Here is a 27,025-nt window from a genome sequence, read left to right on the forward strand (position 1 = left end):
AAAAAATATATATATATATATATATATATATATATTTTTTTTTTTTTAAATGATTTTTCTTTATCCTGTCCCTAAAGGGGCCAAAACAGCCTCTGGTATCATCCTGCCTAAAAACAGTACTACCCTACACTCCCGATTTTGGTATCTAGTACTATTTCTCACAGAAATGAACCAATGCTGCCAGGACGGTAGCTGATTCCAAGTCTTGGAGCAGGCGCCCAAACCAAAATCAGTCGAAACAATATTACCAAGAAGCAAAGATGCCTTCCAAGATGTTCACGCTAGTTCTAAGAAGGGAAAAGAATCCTGGCAGGCCCACTGATGAGCCTGCCAGGGTCAAGAGATTTTGAGCCTTTAGTCATCATCACCTCCACAACTAATTAAATGAAATTAGCTGAGACGAAATAAGGCATAAATCCATAAGTCCACGATGATACAAAGAGAGGCATGCAGAAGATTCTAATAATGTTTACAGAAAATGCATTCTACTGATCTACCCACTCAAGTTTTAATCAACAACGAAGAATATAATTAGATGTTTTTCTTTTCGTGTGTAAAACTAATAATATCAGCCAATTGTGACTGACATCTATTTTACTAAAAGAAGTCAAAATCTCTAGGTGCCTCTTGCAAAGCATAAAATTTACATATGGAACATGTAATTGTCATTTGCTGTTTTAATTTTGCTATCAAGGACACTATGTATCAAGGCTACAACCCATCTTAAATGTGGTAATGGGATTATGACTGTATCTCACCATGACCAGTTGTTTCTGTCCCAAGCAGGTTATAAGAGGACATGCAATCTAAAATTGAAACAAATATATTTTATAAAACCTTACTTTCAAAAAAAAATGTTTACTTATTTAAAAAGTTTGTTTCTAGGTGTTTATTTAGAAAGATGTGTTAGATCTTTCTGTATCTTATTCCTTTCAAAACAGAAAAAGAAACAAATTGTTTTCATTTCTTTGCTTTTGTTTATTTTTCTAAAGTAGAGCTAAGGGGGAAACAGTTTCTCTCCCTCTATTTATTTTTAAATTTTTATCTTATTCTGGATTATAGTTGATTAACAATGTTGTGTTAGTTTCAGGTGTACAGCAGAGTGATTCAGTTATACATACACATGTATCTATTCTTTTTCAAATTCTTTTCCCATTTAGGCTATTACAGAGTATTGAGCAGAGTTCCCTGTGCTATACAGTAGGCCCTTGTTGGTTACCTATTTTAAATATAGCAGTGTGTACATGGTCTGTCCCAAACTCCCAATCCATCCCTCCCCCCTCCCTTCCCCCCTGGTAACCATAAATTTGTTCTCTAAGTCTGTGAGTCTGTTTCTGTTTTGTAAATAAGTTCATTCATATCATTATCTTTTAGATTCCACATGTAACCGATATCATATGATATTTGTCTTTCTCTTTCTGACTTACTTTGCTTAGTATGATAATCTCCAGGTCCATCCATGTTACTGCAAATGGTATCATTCTTTTTAATGGCTGAGCAATATTCCATTGTATATATGTACCACATCTTCTTTTTCCATTCAACTCTCCCTCTGCTTTCAATGCCATTCATTGTCCATTATTGTCTAGTCCATTATTAGGGCTCTAGTACATCTACTCTCGTCTCTTGCTAACAAAGGCACCCAGGATCAAGCAAGAGAAGGGGATGTCTTACTTGACATCAACCTTAAAGTTTTGATATGTCTAGTTGTTTTTAGCAGTATGTGACTACTATTCATAGATTTCACAAATCCCTCTTGAACCCACATAAAAGAATTTATGTCTACACCATTACTTGAAATTAATTCCCATAATTATCTTCTTTTCATTTGTCCTAAACTTATCCTAATCTTATCAAAGGTTGCTTGTCTTTCTAGAATACTAGAATTTCTTGAGCAAGCCTGTGCTCAGCTTAACCAGGGTCTTTTAAGATTAAGGGCCATTGATCCTTTTGGCCTAAACTCCTTCATCAGGGCTGCCATCTCTTCCCTCAGTCTAGCAGATCTTCTCTGGCTAGTCTTTAGTTCCACTATGTCCCTTCTAAGATGTGATTGCCAAAACTGCACATAGGACTCCTGGTGAGGAAACACCACAGATCTACATAAGGTAAGATAACCATCGGTTTGTCTTCAGTAACTCTCAATGATGTGCAATGTTATGGTTGGATTTTTATCATTATCAGAGTCCTAAGCTGCTGTTCTCTATACCCATAATAATTAACAAGTGTCTTTTCTCAGTTACAGTTCTAAATTATTTAGAACTATTTTAGATTCCTTTTAAACATTTCATTGCCTGGACTTCCCTGGTGGTGCAGTGGTTAAGAATCTGCCTGCCAATGCAGGGGACATGGGTTCGAGCCCTGGTCCAGGAAGATTCCACATGCCATGGAGCAACTAAGCCCATGCGCCACGACTACTGAGCCTATGCTCTAGAGCCTGTGAGCCACAACTATTGAGCCCGCGTGCCACAACTACTGAAGCCCATACACCTAGAGCCCGTGCTCCACAACAAGAGAAGCCACCGCAATAAGAAGCCCACGCACCGCAACAAAGAGCAGCCCCCGCTCACCACAACTAGAGAAAGCCTGCGTCCAGCAACGAAGACCAAACGCAGCCAAAAATAAATAAATAAAAATTAAAACAAACAAAAACCATTTCATTGCCTATTTTAAAACCAGTCTACAACTTTTCCTGTTGTTCAGGAACACAAAGTTTTAAGACTTTCTTGTTATCTAGATCTAGCATTTGTGGCTCTTCTCTCTCTGAAAGATTTTTCATAAGTTATTTCTCCAGTTCTATATAAAGATGCTAAGTAATTCCAGTCCTAGCATTGATCTCAAAGACCTCATCAACGATTTACACTTCTTTATCTATGAAATCACCCTTAAATCCCTACACTTTGTTTCCTCTTTCCAGATCCCCTCTCCTTCTTCTGATTCTATAGTTATTTAGCAGATCACTCATTAATTCAAGAAATAGTTACTGGCATCTAATCAGTGGGAGGCACAATAATAGGTGTTAGGAATACGATGACGAAGACATAGGGTCCCTGCCTTAAAGAATTTCAGGCTATGCTACATTCACTGGTGCATTTATTTACTTGCCTATTTTACTCCTTAGAAACACTAGTCAGGCACAATTCCTTTTTTCATAAATCATTTGTTTTTCCCCTAAAAGAACATTATTTATGTTCTTGATTGTAGAATTCAATGAATTACCCATGCAAGGACGAAACTGAGTCACTTGTACATTCTCAAATCTTTTTAGGTCTGCACTGCCCAATTCAGTAGCCATTAGTCCCATGCGGCTAATTTTAAATTAGTTACAATGAAATGAGATTAAAAATTCAGTTCCTCAGTTTCACTAGCTACATTTCAAGTGCTTAATAGCCACATGTGGCTACTGGCTACCATATTGGGCAGCACAGATTTAGACCATTTCCATCATCACAGAAAGTTTTATTAGACAGTACTTTTTGGACAGTCCTTATGCAAGGGGTCACACAGTGGCCACATATAAAAACAGGTTACACATTTTGGCAAACAATCACTGTTTTCCTCAATACTCATGTGATGCCACCTAGCACTAGAGTAAGTTACATTCTTTTTGTCATTGAGGTCTAAACTAAAATACTGACCTCTATGGAATAGGGTTTTAATTGTAACATAAGACAAAAGAATCACTCCTTTTTATGCCTTCTTAGTAACAGAATATATGACTGGGAATGTATAATGAAAGTACCTAAGTAGTAGCAATAATGCAATAAATAATCAATTCAACATGGGAAACATCTTAAAGAATCTTACCCTCCTTCACTTTCCGCTTCCTCTGAACTATTACTTGTTGCTGAACTTTGAACTGTGACAAGCCTTCTTTTTCTAGCTCTGTGCTGAGGACTTATCTTGTGAACAGTTATCTTCCCTCCAAGTTCGCCTTGGATATATTCCTCCAGCTTTGGAATGGCTTCTTTAAGAACTCTGATTTCCTCTTTGAGTTCTTCCATATTTGTCAGTAATTCATTTAACTTCTCCAATATCTGAAGTTGCCTTCCTTGAAAGATCGCTGTTGTTCCTTGGCCATTAGGCATTTCATCTTGCAAAGGCATCAAATCAAGTGAATTACCCAGAGAAAGAAATTTAGGTAAATCCATTGCTGTCCTTGGTTTACGAAACTTGTGGTACCACAGAAGCAGCAAGCTGATTCCAGTAGTTCCCACCATGATGCCAAGTATCATTTCTTTGTTTGTGGAACGAGGCATTTCCTGGTTTTTGTTTCTAAAATTAAAAGTATAAATGTAAATGAACATTGTTTCTGTCTTTCCCAAGACAAAAATATTAGGGCTTTTTCAATCAACAAAAACCAAGTCTACCTCATCACAAAAAAATTTAATAACACTTGATAAATCACAAACTAAAATAAACTATGAGTAATTGCCTCTATAATGTATGTGGCTGAATAGAAATACTACCTGTATGGATATTACTGACAACCAGTGTAAAGTATCAACTGTAATTCAGAGTTTGTATTCTACTTCTGATCTGAAATTTACTCTTTACTATATATTTTTAAAGGGTATGATAGAGGTAAAAGCATCATTATAAATTTCTGAAAAAACTATTTAAGAATTCAAATTATGCTTAACTGTGTCTGAACCTTTTATTTGTATAAAATTAACTAGTGTGCTAATATCTGGGTTTTATCTAATCTTTAAGGAAAGTCCAAGAAAAAGCTCTTCCTTGGCATCTAGTTAACATTTTGTACTCCAATTTAGAGTGATAAACATTTTAAAATGGGCTTTGAGATATAAAATATACAAAGAGTTGTGGCAAGTTTGTAACCACCTCATCTCTTTTATTCAACATGGAAAGCAGAGATGCTAATGTATGTGCAGGCTTTACCTCCCTTCTTCTGACCTGGAATTCTTCTGCTTCTTACATTTCTATTTCTGTCTGAGGTCTTAATGTTTTTATTTTCTTTCAAATGTTCACTTATTTTTAAAGTAACAAAAAAGTAATTTCTTTGACTCCTTTCTCCTTCTGAACTTTCACAATTTTGCATCAAAGACCCAAGCTTTGGGCTACACGGGCCTAAGCTTCCATATAAACTTATAAACTTCCATATAAACATAAACTTGTTGCATATAAACTTAGCTACTTTGACAAAATGCACCATAATCTTTCTTTACTTCATCCACTCTTCACTAGTTTTATTGCTTATCACTGTTCTTAAAGAAGGCCACTAAAGGAAAACAATAATATAAATCCCCCTTTCCTTCTGAGACTTTAAAATGGCAATGAGTATATAAATACAAGGATAAACTTTTGTAATGAGAGTAAAATATAATAAGGCTTTTATACAGACTTTGAAGTTTCCAAAATTGTTTTCCCATCAATTTCCCCTATTTTATAAACAGGTAAACACCCGTATTAAATTCTGTTTGCAACTTGGGAGAAATGATACAAATAATGGTAAACTGTCTGTTACGAAATTAAATTTGCAAATATTTCGGTTTGTTTTTCCTGACACTTTCTCAAGGAGCAAATTATTATAGCACTGACACCCTTAATCCCTGATAAAAGGGAAACAAAGAGGAAAGTACTATGATCTCCCCAGGTTTCCAGTTGAAGGCAATTTCTGGACTATGGCACAGGGAAGGGAAAACCAAACAGAGCCTGGTAATCTCACTGAGTTGAAAAGAGATCAGAGTTCAGAGAAACTGAAGCACCCAGAATTTGTGCCCACTTAGTACTGAAGATGAGGGAGTTATGCAGAGAAAGAATTCCAGAAATACGCATAAGGCTATTCCTGAGTCTTTTTTTTTTAATTTTTAAAAATGTTTATTTATTTATTTCGGCTGCGCCAGGTCTTAGTTGCAGCACGTGGGATCTTGGTTGTGGCATGCAGGATCTTTAGTTGTGGCATGTAGGATCATTGGTTGTGGCATGTGGTGTCCTTTTAGTTGCAGCCTATGGAATCTTTAGTTGTGACATGCAAACTCTTAGTTGTGGCATGCATGCAGGATCTAGTTCCCTGACCAGGGATTGAACCTGGGCCCCCTGCATTGGGAATGCGGAGTCTTAGCCACTGGACCACCAGGGAAGTCCCTCTCCTTGCACCTTTAATTGAATACCAATCTGCACATGCATAGAGTGAAACCCCACTGAGCCAGGCAAAAAACAATTTCAAGGGAAAGAACAATTACCAGGAAGCTGTACGCTGAACTATTCCTAAAGATTACACAGAACTGGTAAGTGTTCAAGTGTTTACCATCCAGAGTGTAGAGTGTGTATGAGTTACTTGAGACTTCCAGTAGAGGCTTCAGAAGGGTAATGGCTTGCTAATGCAGCTAAATTAACACTAGAGTTAAGGCTATTTAGACCTGCTCTAAAATAGATTAAAAATGAGCCTTCAGGGCTTCCCTGGTGGCGCAGTGGTTGAGAGTCCACCTGCCGATGCAGGGAACACAGGTTCGTGCCCCGGTCCGGGAAGATCCCACATGCCGAGGAGCGGCTGGGCTCGTGAGCCATGGCCGCGGAGCCTGCGCGTCCGGAGCCTGTGCTCCGCAACGGGAGAGGCCACAACAGTGAGAGGCCTGCGTACCGCAAAAAAAAAGAGCCTTCAAAGGATCAAACTGATTCACAAGTGATTTAACTGCCTTCAGTAGAAAGTCCAACACTCTTTATAGGAATAGAAAAAATCCAGAACTCAACAACATAAAATCACAATGTTGACCATCTAATCAAAAATTACTAGACATGTAAAATTGCAGGAAAATGACAGAGGTGATATAATTAGCAGATAAGGGTTTTAAAACAACTATTACAGATATTACGTTCATTATTTAATATAAATATTAAAATATGCTAAAGGAAAACATAAACATGACGAGGAAAGTTATAGAAGGCATTAAGCAGAACCATATAGAACCTCTAAAGATAAAAAATAAAATAACTGAAATAAAATTTTACTAAATGAGATTAACAGCAGAGAAACACTACAGGAAAAAAAATATATCAGCAAACCCAAAGACATAACAATAGAAACCATCTGCTATAGACTAAATATTTGTGTCCCCCCAAATTCATATGTTGAAATCCTAATCCCCAAGGTGATAGTATTGGATGGAGTCCCTTTAGGAGGCAGAGCCCTCATAAATAGGATTAGGGCCCTTATAAAGAGACCCCAGAGAGATCCCTTATTTCTTCCACGACATAAAGTTACAGCAAGAAGGTACCAGCTATGAACCAGGAAGCAGGCCCCCACAAAACAGTGAATCTGCCAGTGCCTTGATCTTGGATTTCTTAGCCTCCAGAATGATGAGAAATAAATTTCTGTTTTATATAAGCCACCCAGTCTACAGGATTTTGTTATAGCAGTCCAAATGGACTAAGACAGCATCCAAAATGAAGCACACAGATTTTAAAAAAAGACTAAAAAACAAACAAACAGAAAACCAAGTAGAGCCTATAGGGTAATATCAAGCAGTCTAAAACATATATAATTAAAGGGAAGAAAAGGAGGGGTAACAAAAAAATTTGAAGGAAAAATGGCCAAAATAATTCCAAGTTGGACAAAATCTATAAACCCAGAGATCCAAGAAGGTCAACATAATCCAAGAAGAATAAATTAAGAAAACCAAACCATGGCAAAACATTATTAAAATGCCGAAAACCAGTGATAAAGAAATGTGAAAAGCAGCCAGTGATGGGAAAAAAAGACATATTATGTACAGAGAAAAAAAGATAAGATTACAGCAGACACTGTCTCCAAGGCATCACCTCAGAAACTATTCAAGCAAGAAAACAACAGAGTGACCTCTTTAAAGTGCCGAAAGAAACTGTCAACTTGCATTTCTACACCCAGTAAAATACTTTTCAAAAATGAGGGTAAAATAATGAATTTTTTAAACAAAGAGAAGTTGAGAGAATCCATTACCAGCAGCCCTTCACTACAAGAAATGCTAACAGAGGTTCTTCAGGTAGAAGGAAAATAATAACACATAGAAACTTGGATCTATACAAAGGATGAAGAGCACCAGTAGTGGCAAACATGTGGCAAAATATAAGTCATTTTTCTCATTTTAAGATTTATTCATAAAATATTTGCTTATTACAGCAAAAATGACAATAACATATCATGAGATTTTTATCATATGTAGAAGTAAGAAAGTAGGACAACAATAGCCCAAAGGCTGGGAAGGGATAGAGAACATACTGTTGTAAGGGTCCTAAGTTTATAAAGCAGTGTTATAATAAAGAGCCACAGTTGTCACAGCAAAGGAAACCATAAAAAAGACGAAAAGACAACCTCCAGAATGGGAGAAAATATTTGCAAACGAAGCCACTGACAAAGGATTAAGCTCCAAAATATACAAACAGCTCATACAGCTCAATATTAAAAAAACAAACAACCCAATCCAAAAATGGGCAGAAGACCTAAGCAGACATTTCTCCAAAGAAGACATACAGATGGCCAACAGGCACATGAAAAGCTGCTCAACATCATTAATCATTAGAGAAATGCAAATCGAAACCACAATGAGGTATCACCTCACACCGGTCAGAATGGTCATCATCAAAAAATCTACAAACAATAAATGCTGGAGAGGGTATGGAGAAAAGGGAACCCTCCTACACTGTTGGTGGGAATGTAAATTGATACAGCCACTATGGAGTACAGTATGGAGGTTCCTTAAATAGCTAAAAATAGAACTACCATATTGAAATATGACTTCAGAACTGAGAAAATCAACTGGGAAAAAAACTAAAATCAATGGAGCAGGTATTTGTTTTAAATAATCACAATTAGAGAATAATAGCTCCAGCTATGTTTGAGTTTTATATCAGTATAAAATGAATGTGCTTCTAAGCCAATAATTTGCAAAATGCCACTCATTAAAAATCAGAACACCTGCTTGCCTGCAGTGTAATTTCAAAGGTTATATTACATCATTTACATAACTTTAATACATTTAATTATCACATTAGTAGTAGACACGTGCACTTTAGTATAAAAACACAGTAATTTAAAAATATATTGACTAGGGAATTCCCTAGTGGTCCAGTAGTTAGGACTCAGTGCTTTCACTGTTGGAGCCCTAGTCAATCCCTGGTCAGGGAAGTAAGATCCCATGGCATAAAGAAAGAAAGAAAGAAGGAGAGAGAGAGGGAGGGAGAGAGAGAAGGAAGGAAGGAAGGAAGAAAGAAAGATTGATTCTTGGTTTAAAATATATATAGAGAGAGAGACTAGATAATCAGATACTAAGTATTATTCCTGTCACATTTCAATTTGTAAGGTGCTAATAATAATGTAAAATAATAGACATTTTATTATAAATTATTGGCATCTAAAATTAATGGGTAATACATAATTAAAGGTTGTTTGCAGAGATGAGAATTAAGAATTTTGCTGAAATAGTAAATCATCAAAATGTTGACTCTACTGAAATTTCTGCATTAAAATTCCTTTGTAGAACCTGTCATAAAACATTAACTTCAGAAAACATTTAATTTTCATGTTCTAGTTTTAATTAAAATTAATGTTTAGAAATGGAAATTATGCTTTACCAAGTTACTTACAATGCTTTCAGCAATATTTAGCATATATATTCACTTAATTCATCAGCAGATTCGTAGGAGGAAATACATAAAATATAGAACTCTGATAAACTCGGAAGATGAATGAAAATTTTTGCAAGGGTAAAGGCACAATATGGACTATAAACGACCCTGAGTTTTAAGTTTCCCAAGGGAATTGCTCTGAGACCTTGAATTAGCGATTAGATTCTCCACAGCGACCTGGATAACTTGATACTTTCTAAGTGAATTCTAATACTCACATTTCTTTCGGTTTTCATTTTTTTTCCTATTTTATAATTTCTTTTTCATTTAGGGCTCCCTGATGTTTGGCTTATTTGCAAATGTTTGTCCCACTGAAAATCTAGCCTTCATTTTGTGTAAAACAGGTGGAGAATCTGATCAAAACAAAAACGTTTGCTGAAGTTTCAAAGGTAAGAAAGACCCAGGGAGCCCAGGTGAGAAGCGAGCAAGTGTCTCCGGCAGAAACTCATCGGCGTTTGCAGGGACCCGACAGGCCGAGGCAGTACGCTGCCCGCTCCTCACGCACCCCACGCCGGGCGCCCGCGCGTAAATACTGGCGACCTCCGGGGTTGAAACTTCCCAGGCACCGGCTGGGCGAGGGCTGAGCCAGGGTAAACTGCTGCAAGCCCTCTCTACCGCCCTGAGGAGGATGCCCCCCAGGCTTGCGGACGCCTAGAGGACGCCCGCACGACCCGGAAGTGCGGTGGCCGCCGCCGGAAGTGCCGCCTCGATCCTCGGCCGCATCCCACCCCGGACAGCCGAGATGCCCACTGCCCACCTGCGCAGCGCGAGTTCTCGCCGCGCCGGCCTCTCTGCTGTCGGACACCGGGGACCTGCCGACGGGGTGGCTGGGAGCGAAGCGGCGGGCGGACAGTAGTCCCGGAGCCAGCGGGTCCAGAGGTCCGGCGCCGCGGCCGCCTCGTCCTGACCCAAATAGCCGAGGCGCCGGGGGAGGAGCCCGCGCCGCTCGCCCCGCGGTTCCCGCCTCTTCTCGCCGGGCGGTCAACTCACCGGGGCGGGCTCCCCGAGCACCTTTTACAAACGGAGACAAGTGCGCTCCGCCGGGCGCCTCGGCCCGTACCGGACTTTGCTGCCCGGGTGCCGACTCTCTCAAACCTCGTCTCCCCGCCTCGACAACCGCGCCCTGGCTCAGGGCCAGCGCGCCCGGCCCGGCGGGAGGCTCGGCGCGCGCTTCCTGCCTCCAGCGCGCTTTCTCCCATCACTGCCGCTCCCGAAACCCACCCTCCCTTCGGTTCTTTCCCGCCCCAAACCCACCCCCCTGCCCTAGTTTCACCCTTCTTCGGTGCCCCTTTCTATACACAACCTTGAACCCTCCGTACGACAGAGTCAAACGTGTACGTCTTGCATCACTTACTAATCAAGTTATCCTAAGTTCACTTTAACTCACTTTCTCTTTTAGTGAGCTAAATCCCCAGCCTCTCCGTCCTCCCCTCAACCCCACCACCATTCAGAGTTGCCTTTAGGCGAAAACCACTATCTTCTCAGGTGCCCGACATTCGAGATTTTACCCAGCTTCGCTTTCTGTGGTTTGTATAATGAAAATAAAATTCTGCCAAATGAACTCTTAAAAACTGCACATTCACTCCCTTCTGTATTGTCCTCACTTTCAGCTTTAAATTTAGGCTTGCAGTGAACAGTCTTGAGTACTAAATTCCCTACCAATGTGCTGAATGGAATTAAAAACGGATGCATTCCTATTTATCAAAAAACAAAACAAGCAAAAGAACTCCTCTAAAGAATCAGAAGGCTAATTTCACAATCCATACAAAACTATTTACTAATGGAGATTCTACAGGATCTTGAAGACCATAAAACGTTTTCTGAGCTTTAAGCAAGCTGCATTGAAGAATAAGTAAGTCCAGCCACATCATTTTATTAAAACTAAGATATTTTGGAAGGCAGCAGACTAATACTTAGCCTCTAAGATTTGAAACTATAAAGCACTCCTAAGAACCACTTTCATTCACACTTTGTTATGGTTTACAAAGATATTACAATATAATGCTAATGTTTGCTTTATTTAAAAAATACAACATAATATAAACCTGTCTAGCAGGGTGATCTCTTTTAATGAGATTTCTTTCCAAAAGAAACTTTACTGTCTTTTCAATAACACCTAAAAGAAGCTTGAAGCACCTTGAGATTTAAGCTTGTCCAGAAGGAGTCCACTGAGTTGTTCACGGCTGCATCCTCAGCACACAGCACAGAAGAGATCTGCAATAAAAATGTGGAGTGTGGGCTGAAAACAGGGCTTTACCAACCCTCTGCTCCAAAAGAAAGATGTCAGCTGGTACAGACGTGTTCTTCAAGTTCAGGGAGTGGGGTAAAATAGCTGGACTCTTTCAGTATGCCTATGTAACTAACACCTGTTCCCCTTGATTCTGTTTCTTGATCAGTAAAAATTATCTGTGAGGTAGAAACTCACAGAGCGGTGGCCATTGATCTTTGGTAAAGTTAAAACTAAAAATTAAAGAGACGAGCTATATTCGCCAGGCGCTGTTGTAGGGATGACATAAAAAAGAAGGAATTATTCTACCTATCTCTACTAGGAATGTGGTCTCAAAGGAATGTCTGAAGGGGAAAAAAAAAGTCACTAGGAATCTCAGAGATGCTGTTTTTCATGGACTGAATGTTTGTGTTCCTCCAAAATTCATTATATTTAAGCCCTAGTCCTCAACGTAATGGTATTTGGAGGTGAGACCTTTGGGAAATAATTAGGTTATGAGGCTGGAGCCCTCTAGAATGGGACGAATGCCCTTATAAGAGACCAGAGCTCTTTCTTTTTCTACCATGTGAGGATACAATGAGAAGCCATCTGTCTGCAACCCAGAAGAGGACCCTCACCAGAATCCAACCCTTCTGGCACTATGATCTCTGATTTCCTGCCTCCAGAACCATGAGAAATAAATGTTTGCTATTTAAGCCAGCCATTCTATGGTAATTTTTTATAGCAGCCCTAACGAAGACACTTGTATTCATCACAACTAGCACAGCATTACAGTCAGCTGACACCTCTGGTGTACAGGCACTTCACAATTTGTCCCCACCTACTTTTCCAGCTTTTCTCTACCATTTTCACCAGACATCAATCCTTCACTTCACCTATAGGCAAACTACCTTATTTTCTTTCCATAAATCACACGTTTCCCCAGTCTCTGTGTTTAGACTGCTCTCTGTGTCTGGAATACCCTACTCTTTGCCACGTGTCAAAAAACAATTCATCCAGTTTAATCTGCATCCCTTGAGCAGTTACTCTACACATTCTCCTTCTCTCCCAAAGAAGAATTCCTCCAGGCCCCGCCAAAACTCTGCAGAAGGATAAGGAGTTTCCATGAGTAGAAACCCCCTCCCTGCTGGTTTTCTGCACCCCGCTCTCATGTACACTATTATTACCGCTTGGTCAGTGACTGTTGTGCCCTTGAGCTGAACATCTTGAAGGCAAGGATGTATTTATCTTTGTACCCCCAGTGCCTGGCACAGTGCACATACTCTATATAATAAATAGTTGAAAAAAATTCTTTGAAAGTATATGTACACTCAAGAAGAAAGCATTAAGAAATCTGCCGTCCTTTATATGGCAGGAACATGAGAAGTGTATGTCAAGTGTATGTTGGAGAGGGGGGTTTGTTTTATTTTTATTTCTTGGCTTTTATCTAAGTGGTTTATATCCAGGAAGAAATTGAATGACAAAGCTGGTGGAGGAAGGAGCCATCCAAGCATAATTGAGGCTCCAAATTGCCCAAGTTAGGTCTGTAAATTGGAGGGAGAACCAACAGCCACAGCAAAAAGACTGATTAACTCTTATACTCAGTTCCTGCTTCATTCTTTATATGAATTATCTTATTCCATCTTCCTAACAGTCTACTGAGGTAAATTACATAACAGGTGAGAGTTTGCTGCCTATGATGGAACATTGGAAGGGGACTCTTCATAGCACCTTTTGTAAGTACATCATAGCACTTCTCAAGGGATAGTGTTCTGTCTGCATCTCCTACTTCAGTTACTTGGGGTTCAGCCTTCTCTGCTCCCTCTATGGGAACTGAACCTCCAGACAGAGCACTTACCCCTTGGAGGGCTTCCTTGTAGGGGTCTGCCATTATCTCTAAACCACAGGGTATAAAATTATGATGGTGGGTCTATCACGTTCACTGTAGGCTAGGAATAGAGTTTGGGGAAAAATAATCCTGTGTCTAATATTAACAGTTTTGGGCTTATTTTAATTTTAGGGGATCCTTAGAACACAAGAAGATTATTCCCAAATTTTCTGAAAAGATACCTATGACTAAATTGGACCTTCCAAGGGAAAAATGCCTTCTTTGAGAAAGGTATGAGGATAAGTTTACTAACTCTTTCCACAAGACTAAGCAATTAGTGTAATAAATTATTAATCACATAAATACAATAATTGACCCAATATTCCTGTACTGAACGAATCTTAAATGGTATTTTAAAAAGACATGTATAAAAGAGGTTAGAAACAATATTTATGTAATATAATTTAGCAATTCAATGTTGAATCAATTTGTTAAAAATATAACTACCTCATTAAAGTATAGAATTCTTATAAGAAAATTTTGTTTTCTTAGAAAAATTAAGTTTTTATTCAATGTCATGTTCAGAAAGGCATATACATTGCCTGATTGATACTAACTTTGGTCAATGATTATCAGCAGTTTTTCCATGACACATAAAGATAGGAATGAAGATTCTTCAGATATTCCAGGAGATTTTGTAAGTCACATTATTACACTGAGTTTCTGAAGTCAACCTGTTAACAGCTTTGGATATTCTCTAAAATGGAACTCAACAAAGTCATAGCAAAAAGTCACTTTACCCCTCTCTTCTGCATTCTTTCTTCATCTTGAGAGAAAATGTTCAGGGATATCTTTGACAGTATGTATGTCAGCTTTATAAGTCAAGGTCAGTTTCATTGTTTGTGGCAGATTGAAAAAAAAGTCAAGTGTTGGTCAGTTAGACAAAATATTGTTACAATATATGCATGTATAAATTAGTTAAAATAACTGAATAGTTTTAATTATATATATAAATTAGAAAAAAAGATTTCATTTAGGACTTGGATGGCAAGTCAATTTTGTGTAAGGTTCTCCTGGGAAAAAAAATGGGGCTGGCAGTTTTCCAGACCCACTGCTCTCAGACTATCCAAAGAAAAGTTATTTTCCCCTAGGAACAATATCTTTTTAGAAATTGTTCAGTAGATAGAGGCAGCCTCTTGGTATGCAAATCAGTCTATAAAGATGGTCACTCTTCTGATGCAATAAAGACATTAATTAATCAACCGTTGTTAAAACTTTTTCTATTTCATAAAAGTTGTATTCCTATCTTTATAATTAAGACATATATTTGGACTCTCATTGAGAGAAGTGAATCTAGAAAGAGATGAAATTCACCACTATGATGATTTTAGAAGAAAGCTTGTCTCATAAAGCAAGTGACCAAGCCATTTATTGTAATAGAAAATAATTGTGGTTTGTTCAGAACTGAGAACATATCTTATCATAAAGTCATGCTATATAAATCGTGGTTTGTTTCCTAAGTAACCCCATAAAATCCTTCATAATCCATAGGATACTATGCTCTATGGTTTTCACTTGAATTCTAACTCAGAACTGCTGATGTCAGGAAATCATCTATCTGTGCTATGGCCTTGGCTGCTTCCACTTAAAAAAAAAAAAAAGTAACCTTGACCTTGCCAGCTGCAGCAGCTGATAACTGTCCAATGAGAAGAGAGACCCATCCTCCAGCTGCAACGTCTGCTTACCAACTAATGCAAAAAACTCCTACCACCAGCCACAGCCTCTGCCAGGTTTCTAGCAATAAAGGAACTACCCATTCAGCCATGGGGCTCTTTGACTTCTTCACATGAAGCAAAACAACCCTTCCAATCCTCCTTAACACAAAAAAAGACAATTCTGACAGTAATGACATTTACTTTCTCTCTTGGTAACAGAAACCTCCCATTTCTCAAACAGAAGGGTACTGAGAGGAACTTTTCTTCTGGACATAATGACATTGTACAGGAAACACAATTCAGGAGGTGTCTGTATTTCATAAAAGACTGTTAACAAACTAATATGAATAATTTAGTTATTTACATACGGACATTTTACAGAGTGAAAATAGCTTCAAAATTTTTCATAAAGCATTTAATTTTGAGAATCCAACTTTAGACATAAAGGCACTTCCAGTATTTTCCTCTGCTAAATATTTGCTATCATGGAGACATGACCATAATTAGTTATCATGATTTTTCTCCTCTTTTTAAGAAGTAGAAATCTGTAAAGATCTTTCATCAAAATAATTTATTGCTACTGTGGCTTAAGTTATGGCTTAAAAGGCATCAAACACCTAAGTAAAAAATGAAAATTTTAGTTGATTCAAGTACTTTAAAACATTTTGGCACTACCCGTTGTCTTTTCTAAAACCCTGCCTCTCCACTCGTGTTACTATCGTATCTCACATCCATCACTATCAAAAACTATAAGAGAAAATTTTCCACTCACAGCCTTCACTTCCTGGCTTCTTACCAACTTATCGGCTCGCTGCAGAAACCACTAACACTGCACTGACACTGCTCTCGCCAAGAAGGACAAGGTCTCCTGATTTCCAGAGATAGTGGCTTTTCATCTCTTTAGAGAGTTTCTCAACTTCAGTACTATTGATTTTTTTGGACTGGAGAATTATTTGATGTAGGGAGAATTCTCTGTTGTGGGATGTTTTAGCAGCATCCTTGGCCTCGACCCCCAAGTAAGTTAGTATATCGTAAGCACATGTTCCTAGAGAATTAAACACAGCTGAGCAATGCCCCAGCATTGAAAGAAGGTGCTATAAATTCTTAATTTATAAGTTTTGGATAACTTTTCTTAAAAGCATGGGCCATGTCTTATTCATTTTTCTACCCTCAGTACTTGATGTTCAGTAATATAGATCTTGTATGAATAAATAGATTGATGGATAAGTGAAAATATCTAGGGGTCTGAATTTTTCACTTTTCAACCAGAAGCGTTGGCAAGTTTGCACATATGTGACCAGCCTATGTGATTGCTTAAAAAAATTATTTTAATTGTCTAATTCCAAGTAAGGTAGCTTAAAGAGAGAAAGTCCCATTGGCCATGGAACATGGAATTGTAGAGAAGCTGAAAAAGGAGAAATGAAATTTCTGAAATTAAAAAGAAACTTTTGACTTCACCTCAGATACCTAAATCTTGCCTAAAGCCAGCTCTGTTTATCAAATGGCTTTTCTCATCAGAATTGTACTATCCAGGTTTTGGAATTCTTTCAAAATATATGTACACTTTAAAATGTTTTAGTGTCACTGGTTTCTGCTTTGCAAGGCCCACTAAATCTTCTAGATAGCATTTATAATTAAAAAGACATTAGTAGGTATTAATTCTATATTCATTTTAGCAAGGAATAAACAGAGGCTCTTATAAATTAAAATCACATATCTAGAAATGGTACATTAAAAATTTGATTCCATGTTCTGTGATTCCAGACTATACACTTAATTAAAGCTATGGTGCTTTAATAAAAACCAAGCTGGGTAATGGAAAAAAAAAAAAAGGCAAACTGAAAGATTGGGATATTTATGTGCATGTAAAGCAACTGGGTTGCTTGCTGATTAAAGTAGATTCTCTGACCACCAAACCTTCAGATTCTTAGTTCTGAGATGGGGTCCAGGAATTTGCATTTCAAAATATCATCCTGAGTTGATGTTGCATGAACCACCCTCTGAGAAACATCGCATGTAGCCAAATTTCTAAAGTAACAATGACATCAAACAGCCTTATTCTAAAGGCACAACTGCTGAATCTGGTTTTTATTCACTTTTGGTCTTTTATGCAAAAAGGGGTTCAAAGATCATGTGGAAAAGAACCAAATGAAATTCTGGTTTTGGAAACTGAGTACTTCATTGGGGGTTTTCCTTGCTATTACTCCTGAGAGAGAGAGAGAGAGAGAGAGAGAGAGAGAGAGAGAGGGAGAGAGAGAGAGAGAGAAGAAAATAGTTCCCTTTCTTTCAACACGAGAGGAAATGGGCCCGCTTTTATAGTGTCTTCTGACAGGTGCACCCCTGGCCCTGGGGCCTGTTTGGCAGCTCTCAGCTCACATGTCCTAGCAAGCCTTCAAGAGATGAGATGAGGCAATGATCACATGAGCAGCACCTGCTCTTTCGTTCTTGGCCAACGGGTTTAGTGCTGTCATCCAGGTTAATCATTTGTATCACAGTCGTTCTCTGCTCGCCAAATTCCTTTGCTCCCACCACCTAATTCTCAGGATATGGATAACCAGTGAACACAATCAAAGATTTCATGCAAGAGGTATGAGAATGCTTTCTGCCTCCTTTTATCAGACACATAACACTTTGCAATCATGGGGCACTTGGGAGCACTCAAAGTGCTTCCACGTGTTTGTGTTATTGTCACCCCAACCTCTGAGATGGACAGAGCATGGATTTTCATTTTTACCTCGCAGATGAGGAAACAGGCTCTCAGCGACTAAATCACACAGTAAATAGAAACTCACAGCTCTGGACTTTCCTAGTGGCGCAGTGGTTAGGAATCTGCCTGCCAATGCAGGGGACACGGGTTCGAGCCCTGGTCTGGGAAGATCCCCCATGCCACGGAGCAACTAAGCCCGTGCGCCACAACTACTGAGCCTGCGCTCTAGAGCCCGTGAGCCACAACTACTGAGCCCACGTGCCACAACTACTGCAGGCCATGTGCCTAGAGCCCGTGCTCCACAATAGAAGCCACTGCAATGAGAAGCCCGCGCACCGTAAGGAAGAGTAGCCCCCACTCGCCACGACTAGAGAAAGCCTGCGTGCAGCAACAAGCACCCAACACAGCCAATAAATAAATTAATTAATTAATTAAATTTTTTTTTAAAAAAGCTCAGTGCTCCTCACTTATGATGGAGGGCTCTTTCTTGCCTGTCCTGCTGAAGCCTAGTTGCTAGTGTGCATTCCTGCTGTGTGTTGGCTGGGCAGTGAGAGCTAGTGTAGGCTCAGACAATGAGTGTGCAGAAGGGGTAAGGCAGTGTTAGTTTATGTTTAATACACAAAATAATAATAAGTTCACTGAAGTTTCCCCCTTGTGCATTACTTATTTTACTTATAGGGAAAGAAAACTTTAAAATATTGAAGAATAAAAATGCTACCCCTTAAGCTGGGACGAAGTGTGAGAGTGGCATGGACATATATACACTACCAAATGTAAAATAGATAGCTAGTGGGAAGCAGCTGCATAGCACAGGGAGATCAGCTCGGTGCTTTGTGACCACCTAGAGGAGTGGGATGGGGAGGGTGGGAGGGAGACCCAAGAGGGAGGGGATATGGGGATATATGTATATGTATAGCTGATTCACTTTGTTATACAGCAGAAACTAACACACCGTTGTAAAGTAATTATACTCCAATAAAGATGTTATAAAAGAAATGCTACCCTTTATTACTGACTAGCAAAATACTGGATGCTGTTTCATAGTTTTCTTTTATGAAATGTCTTCCAAGTCTTGACCTTAAAGATGACAAAGCATGTTCATTATCTTCATCTAGCACTGATTTCCAGTTTCCTTAAGATTATTTCCAGTCCAGTGCTTTTGTGGCAATCACAACTTGTTAGATCTTTGTTATAAGGTTCTGTAGTGTGTTTGTAAATTCATAGACTTAAAATTAGAAGGGATTTAGGCAGGTCACGTAGGTGACATCTAAAGGAGTATTTCTAGGGTTCTACATATAAAGTCAGAGGCCTTGTTGGGGGTGGGTATGCTTGTGACCATTATTAGCACAGCTTGGGGGAAAATCTGTTGCACTTTACCCAGATAGAGCAAGCACTTACACTTTCAAATGAAAGCTTGGGATAATTGACAAGGATGATGTAAGTGTGCAGGTTCAAAACACTGGAGCAATTGGAAATTTACTTTTCAAAACATTGCCTCAATTTCTAACAACGGTTCTCACAAAAAGGAGGGCCTTTTGAAGTATATCTCAGGAATAAAAGAGTGATAAAATTCGGCAGCTTTTGAACTTTTGTGATAACCAGAAAAGATAAGGCAGACTCACATTCACCACATGAATCACTGAGAAACCATTCTCATGATTCCAACTCAAAGGGAATGTGCCTCTCAGTACTTTTTGATTATCCTGAACACTACGGTTTTATTAGACTGGGTTTCCTCAATCATCAATTAGATCACTGAAGAAAATCACACAGGGGATAAATTCATTAAGAGTTGTCGTAGGAAAAGCAAAATGTAAAGAATGAAAATCTAGGTGGAGATGGGATCACCAAACAATAGTACAGAGGCCACATACTCTGTCCACACGAATACGTGTTTACAATATGTTTACAATATCTAAATATCCATGATAGTAAGTCTTTTATTTGATCTGTCATGGTACTATGCAAAAGCCACGTAAAAGCACTGCAAACAGAGAAACCCCTATCGGGAGCGGAACTAGAATTGGAAGCAAGGCACGAAGAGGATGGTACTGAGAGGATAGAGCCTTCTCTTGTTGGACATAAACATCTCACGGAACATCTAACTCAGAATAAGACACTGCAACACAAAATGCCAAACACACGTCTCTCTTGCTAAATGAGTAACTGCTAATTCTTTACTAGTTACAGTTTTATCTTACCTCTAGTTTGCCCTCCTTGTATGTGAGATTTATTAAGATACCCTTCCTAGAATTGCTCCCTCTTTCTGACAATGCACACTCTAGAGCATTCCTTATACCCTCCCGAAAATTACCCAACCCAAACCCAAATCCTATATGTTCATTCTAATAACCTCTTTCAAGACACCTCACCATCAACCCCAGGTGTGCTCCTGGTGGTCTTTTGGCTGGAGAGCATTGACAGTTAAATTATTAAATTCTTTAAATATCAATAGGTAGGTAAAATTTTTTCATACTGGAATTCTTGGGTCAAAGGGATAAATGTTTAAAATTGTGATCAGTATTGCCTAATTGTCCTCCAAATAATATTCAGTTTTAAATGCTTACCAGCAGTTTTTCTATCAGTTGTTAGCCTTTTCTTATGGTTGTGCAAGATTTTCTTTGATACAATAACACTGGTTACAATAAACCAGACACTCTTCTAAGTGTTTTCCATGTTATAAATAAATTCTTGTTAATCCTCATACCAAACCTGTAATGTAAGTTCTATTATCCCCATTTTACAGATGAGAAAACTGCCGTGATTAGAGGTTATGCAGTTTGTACAAGGTCATATGGCTGGGAAGTGCTCGAGCTGATATCTGAACCAAGCAGTGTGAGTCCAGAGCCCCTGCTTATAGCCACGATGTCATGGTACTTTATTGCAGTAATGGTAAATGAGCAGCACCCACATGAAGAAAAAGTTAAAGCCCTAGTGAGAGACATAAAAATAGGCTGGAGTAAATGAAAAGCCATTCTATATTCCTGGATATAAAGATTTACTATTTTACAGATGTCATGTTTCCTCACTTTAATCCACAAAATTTCAACTCAAAACAGGCCATTCTGGAGTATTTTACAAAATTATTTTAATGTTCAACTGGAAGAACAAAATGTATGAACAATCAAAAAAAAAAAAAACTCTGAACAATAATAATGAAATTAGACCATCTCTACCAATTATTAACATTTACTATAAAATGGATACAACAGCACAGAACCAGTGCAGGAATAACGTAATTAGCCCTGACCATGGGCTTTTCACCTCAATAAGCCCTAGTGATTCTCAACCCAGTGACAATTTTGACCCCTAGGCGAAATTTGGCCATTTCTGGAGACACTTTGGTTGTTATGACTGGGGAGAAGCTATTAACATCTAGGAGGCACCGGACGGAAAGCTGCCAAACTTCTTTCAATGCTCAAGACGGCTCTCCACAACAAAGAATTATCATTTCCGAGTGTCACGGTGCTGAGGTTGGGGAATTCTGCCCGAGGTGAATTTTAGGGGTAGGAGGCTGTGGCATAACCCCTGAAATCACATCATTTAGCACCCGTTTAAATTTGTCTTTACATCTAGAGTCACTTACTACTGGATCCTGTTCATGGAAATCATTTCCTGATTTCTTTCTGAAGACTTTATATAAACATATTCCATAGATGCCTTTGGGGGTCTTGAAAGGAAAAAGGCATGTTCGTGTGACTTAAAAGATTTTGCTCCAAGTCTATGAACTGAGGCTGTCTGTTTATAACCTACGCTACATCCAAGGGTCCACTGTGCACCTACTATGTACCTGGCAAGGTTCTGGAGTCTGGCAAGACACACGGGGTGACTCAGGGCAATGACATTCTCACGGGGAGACACGACAGACAAACCAGCAACTCTAAAATATGCTGGCAGAGCTAATGGCTATGGTAAGCTGAAATAGGGCAATGTGACAGAGGGGCAGGCTTAGACTGGATGGTCAGAGAAAACCTTATGAGGAGGAAGGCTCCAAGCTGAGACCCAAGTGAAGGACAATATAAACAGAGGGAACAGCTGGGCAAAGGCGTTTAGCTGGGGATGAGCTTGGCATGTTAGATGAACAAGTAGAAGGCTGGTGTAGCTGCACCACAGTGATGGAGAGACGGTGGTACAGGATGGGACTGGAGGTATAGGCAGGGACCACATGCTAGAGACCATATAAGAAGTTTGGCTTTCATTCTAAGTATAATGGGAAGAAGGAGAGTGCAAGGATCTGGTTTTTATTTTTAAAGAATTGGCCTGGATACTCTGAGCATGGAGTAGAGGACAAATGTAGAAGCAGAGAGTCCAGCTGGGAGGGGTTTCAGTTCATCCAGTGGAGAGGCGATGGTTGTGTGGACAGGGGAAGTAACAGGTGACATGGAGAGGAAGTGTGCTGGGATTTGGGCGTGGCTGGGAAGACTCATACCAGGTCTGGCAGAGTCCTAAAATTCAGATAATGATGTGTTTTCCCAACCTGTGGGACTTACTGCTTCTAAGTTCAGTGGGTAGAGTACTTGTTCTTCCACCTTTTTTTTTTTTTCTTCCACCTTTGAATTCTGCATATGTAGGAAATTTCACTGGTGAAAGTCACATGCTCACCATTAGCAGCTATAAATCTCCAGATAAAGGATGGTGATACTAGAAGGGAGGGGGTGAATAAGGGTGGTAGCAAAGAATGTATTTGATATTTTGTGGGTTTTTTTGGCCACATGCTATAAATGTAATAAGCTCTGAGAATTTTTGCCTGAAGGAGAAAAGTGGAAAATACATATCACTCAGGAATGCTTTTAACCACAGGTAACAACAATAAAATAATCCAACTAACAGTAGCTTTAAAAAAAAAAAAAAACAAGTGGTTGCTGGCATTGATTCACCAGTCAATGATGCCATCAAAGGCCAGACTCTATCTTCTGCGCGATCATCCACAACATTGGCTCTTGGTCCTAATGCTTGACTTGCCCAAGGTGGGAAGAAAGGAGAGAGAGACATGGTGCCTGTTATCAGGAAAGAAAAGCTGTCTCAGAAATCCTCATGAAACTTTTGCTTGTAACTCATTGGGGCTGGAAATGGAACACATAGACATTTCTAGTTGAAAGAAAAGCCAGGAAAGGGGATTTTCTGACCTCCAGAGTGGAAGAATGGAAGAGTGAAGGAGATTGTGAATGGTTTTGGGTTAATCAGCCAACAGGGTCTGCCACTCTGACCAAGTGGCAGGTGGAGTGTGTAACCCAGATCCAGAAGCGGAACTCTGCAATACACAGAAGGGGATCTAAATTGCTACTGTATGTACTGGCTGTTTTCTCAGTCTCTCCCTTGTCTTGGTACAATACTATCTTAATGTTTCATGTCATACTATAACATATTAATGCAATTTTTGAGAAATCTCTTGCACTGAAGAGTTTTTAAGCAATATCATTGTCTCTTCAATCGTGTATCCTAATTTTTAGGTGCAATTTAAATGCTCGATTTTCATACACTATGGATTCTAAGAATATCTTCATATGAACTGACGATTGTTGCAAACTCAGGCAAGATTTCCTTCTGAAATAAGAATTCTTATGTATTCTGTGGTTTATGTAAAAGCCTATGGTTTGAGATGCCTTCAGCAGGATGGAAGAAGTGGGCAAGAAGAAAAAGAACAGGAAAACATAGTAACCAGGTGGTGAGCACCTTTAAAGATGAGAGCTCTCAGGAATATTGTCTTGAGGGTGTTATAGAAGGTAGATGCAATTAAGCTGTAAGGAAAGAAATTGGGCCCGGGGAGTATGGTTTTTGCAAAAGAGGGGAAATATAGTCTTTAAAACTAGAAAGTTAAAACATTAGGAATCATTAAATGTAATCTAAAATTTATTTTTTATCTTTAAATGTTTAAAATAATTGTAATGAATATCTAATCATAGTGTCTGGATTCTCATCTGCCTGATTTTCGCTGTCCAATTTTTCTAGATCCAAAGAATCACAGCAGGAAAATTAGAACACAAACTAAAATATTTTTACTCCATCTTCAGAGCTTATAGGACTTAGTTCTGCCATGACTTTTAATGTATTGCTTGGACATCTCTGGCTGCAAGTAACGGAAAACCAACATGAAGTGCCTTAAACACTCAAGATTTTTATTATCTCACATCTTGAAAAGTCTGGAGGTTAGACTGATTCAGCACCCTAACACTATCATTAGGAGCCCAGACAATTTCCATATTTCCATGCTGCTACCCACAGCACATTGACTTTCATCCTAGGCTTGTATCCTCATGGTTGCAAGATGGCTGCCACATCTCTAGGAATCATGTCCTCTCACAACTGCCTCCAAAGGCAGGAGAGAAGATGGAGTCTCTCCTCATGCATCACTTTACTTCTGTGAGTGAAAAAGATTTCCCTAGATGTTCCTTCTATCTCAATGGCCTTAACTTATCATCCCTGTGCCATAGCTGAAAGGGAGCTATTTTAGAAAAATTAGTAACTGTTATTTGCACCTCTGTTGTGGGAGGCAGGCTCTTTCAAATGGCAAGAACAGGGAAGGGAATGGCTATTGTTCAGGGAGCCTTGTGGGTAAGAAAACAAAATTACCTCATTAACAGATTTGGTATCTTCCCTCAGATGTGTCAATAAAAGTGAGTCTGATTTCTAAACCTGCCTTCAAATCAGAATAGTTCAGTCTCAGGTATTTCCTATCTTCTGAGAGTAATTCTAGCTCATTAACTGCCTTCGGAAAATAGAATGCTGATCGTGAGCCTGAGCTAGCTCTCCTGCTAATACACTTTCACTTCAAGGAGTAATGAATGCCTGTATTAAAAAGGAGGATGTGTTCCAGCAACATATTACATTGCCAGAAACATCATTAACAGAGACCTAAATAATATAGGGGGTCAAGAATCGTTAATCCCTTAATCCTGGCTAGCAATGCGATGGGAGAAATCAAAATTGCCTACTCAAGGTAACTCAGTTACTTCCAGATTTTAAGTCTGGGATTCTTCCCATCCCCATTCACTTTCTCTCTCTGGGTTCATGCTCTGGCTTCAGCTGCTGGTGTCTCTGGTTATTCCCATGGCCTTTAGTTTCGAGGTCCGGCATTTTGTTTCTTTTGTGGCCCGATCAGAGATGATGAGATTTTTCCGGTCTCTGGCCCTCTCAGCACTCAGCTCCCTCCTCCTACTCCATCCCTAGGGGTTTCAGGAACTCTTACCTGCTTTCCTACCTGGGTGGGGTAGCAGAACTTTCTGAGACAAACTGGCCTATTCATAAAAAATAATGGTGACACAATTAAGCATCACTATCTAAAAAGAGACTTCCTGACCATGAGATTCTATAAAATCTCTAATTTCCTTTTGAAAATTTGCGTGAAAGTTGCGATTATGATAGAGGAAAATAAGAAATAAGCATTGCTTCACACATACAAGAACTGCTCTGGGAAAGCAGGAAGAATTCAGTTCTCTTTTCTTAGATAAGGGAACAAAGTCAGAGATAAGATGTTGCCTTGGGAAAAAAATGTTTGCTTTCAGTGTTTCTCCTCCCGGGAGCCTGACTAGTCTTCGGGGATTCAATACTCAGAGCTGAACCTGTGTGGGTTTCTGTGCCAATAAGCTTCACATATAAAGCATTCGGCTTCTGAAATGAAGAGCTGTGAGATGCTAAGTACCGCCACGCTGACTCAGTGCTGCGGGCCCTGAGTGGCATGGGGGCTGTGGAATGAAACCGAATTCCTCGTTTAAAAAAAAAAATGGAAAGAAAAAGATGATTGATGTAGTTTCGCCACAATTTTTAAATGTTTCATGCGGTTTAAAGGAAGAGTTTTGAATGATGACAATCTACATGTTTCGATACACACCGTTTTGCAAGTTAAAATTTAAGTTAAAAAGAAGTTTCTCATGGATATCAATCTATCAGGAATTTTTCTACGGGTGGTGGTGGCTGGGATGTTTTTAGCCTTGGTCTGCCTTGATGGAATAAACCTGGGAGGGAGACTTGGGCTGCTGTTTTGGCCTCTGAAATTGATTTACTTTGTGACCTCAAGTAAGTCACCTTACAGGATTTTTGTCATAGTGAGTCAAGGACCTATCCTTGACGTTCACTGAGCAATAAAGCAGACAGACATGTTCGCTGAATGACTGGAACTTCTCAGAAGGGCGCTGCTGTAGAAAGACCTCACATGACTTTCCTGTACACTCGTGAACCTGGTTTTGACCCATCAGAGCTGGAAGAGGCCTCTTAGACCATCCAGCCCAGCCCTCTCATCGGCAGATGAGGAACCCAGGAGGGGGACAATAATTCTTAGCCAGGTCACATAGCCAATGAATGCAGAGTTGGGCTCATAACTCAGGTTTTATGGTTACTGTGAGGTTTTCATTTTCTCCAATGTCCAAGTGTGAATAAAGAGTTTGTTTTATGGTTAAATGCAAGGTGAGTGTGCTCACAGTACTATCAATAACTCTCCAGGCTCTATGTCCTAGAGAACAGAGGGATGACTTAAGGGAACGTCCCCAATGAGTCAGGCAAAGGTTGCTCTGTCCGCCTGTAGTCCCTAGGAATGAACCATTGCGACAGCCCTGGAGCTGATGCCTTCAAGCAGGAGGTAACCCAAGGAGTGGTCCGTGCTGCCCACCACCGAGACTTGACTAGGGAGGGCAGAACTAAGGAGGCAAGTCAGCGCTGAGGGTAGGAGCAGAGGCCTGGAAGGGGGTGGGGTGCACAACACGTGCATAGAGGGCTTCACAGCAGAATGATATCAAGCCCGTCACATGTTTCTTGTTTTTTGTTTGTTTGTTTTGTTTTGCTTTCCTGGGGCACTCTGAAGAGTTCCTTTCAGGGATTCAACCATCACATTTGAAGCTTGTGACTACGTGACACCTTATTAGAAAACAGTGGTCTCTGAACCAGGGAGCCTCAACTCCCAGACTTTGAGTGACAGTAGATGGATGTGGATAAGACAGTATCTCATGAAAGTGTGAGAG

At 39.4% G+C, this 27,025-nt stretch overlaps 1 protein-coding gene across 1 annotated transcript in view; it reads right to left on the reverse strand.

The window, feature by feature from the left end:
* RMDN2 (regulator of microtubule dynamics 2) overlaps positions 1 to 10,658 on the reverse strand; it is a 68,467-nt gene extending 57,809 nt beyond the window's left edge. The window contains exons 1-2 of the mRNA XM_027113354.1: positions 10,376 to 10,658; positions 3,805 to 4,272 (exon numbers count right to left, since the gene is read on the reverse strand). Coding sequence (XP_026969155.1) covers positions 3,805 to 4,256 — 452 coding nt within the window. The 5' untranslated portion in view covers positions 4,257 to 4,272; positions 10,376 to 10,658. The remainder of the gene's footprint in view (positions 1 to 3,804; positions 4,273 to 10,375) is intronic.
* Positions 10,659 to 27,025: the final 16,367 nt, after the last annotated feature.

Source organism: Aethalodelphis obliquidens, unplaced genomic scaffold (genome assembly GCF_003676395.1).
Source record: "Aethalodelphis obliquidens isolate GAN/ISIS:26980383/991018 unplaced genomic scaffold, ASM367639v1 scaffold12, whole genome shotgun sequence".
Taxonomy (NCBI): Eukaryota; Metazoa; Chordata; class Mammalia; order Artiodactyla; family Delphinidae; genus Aethalodelphis; species Aethalodelphis obliquidens.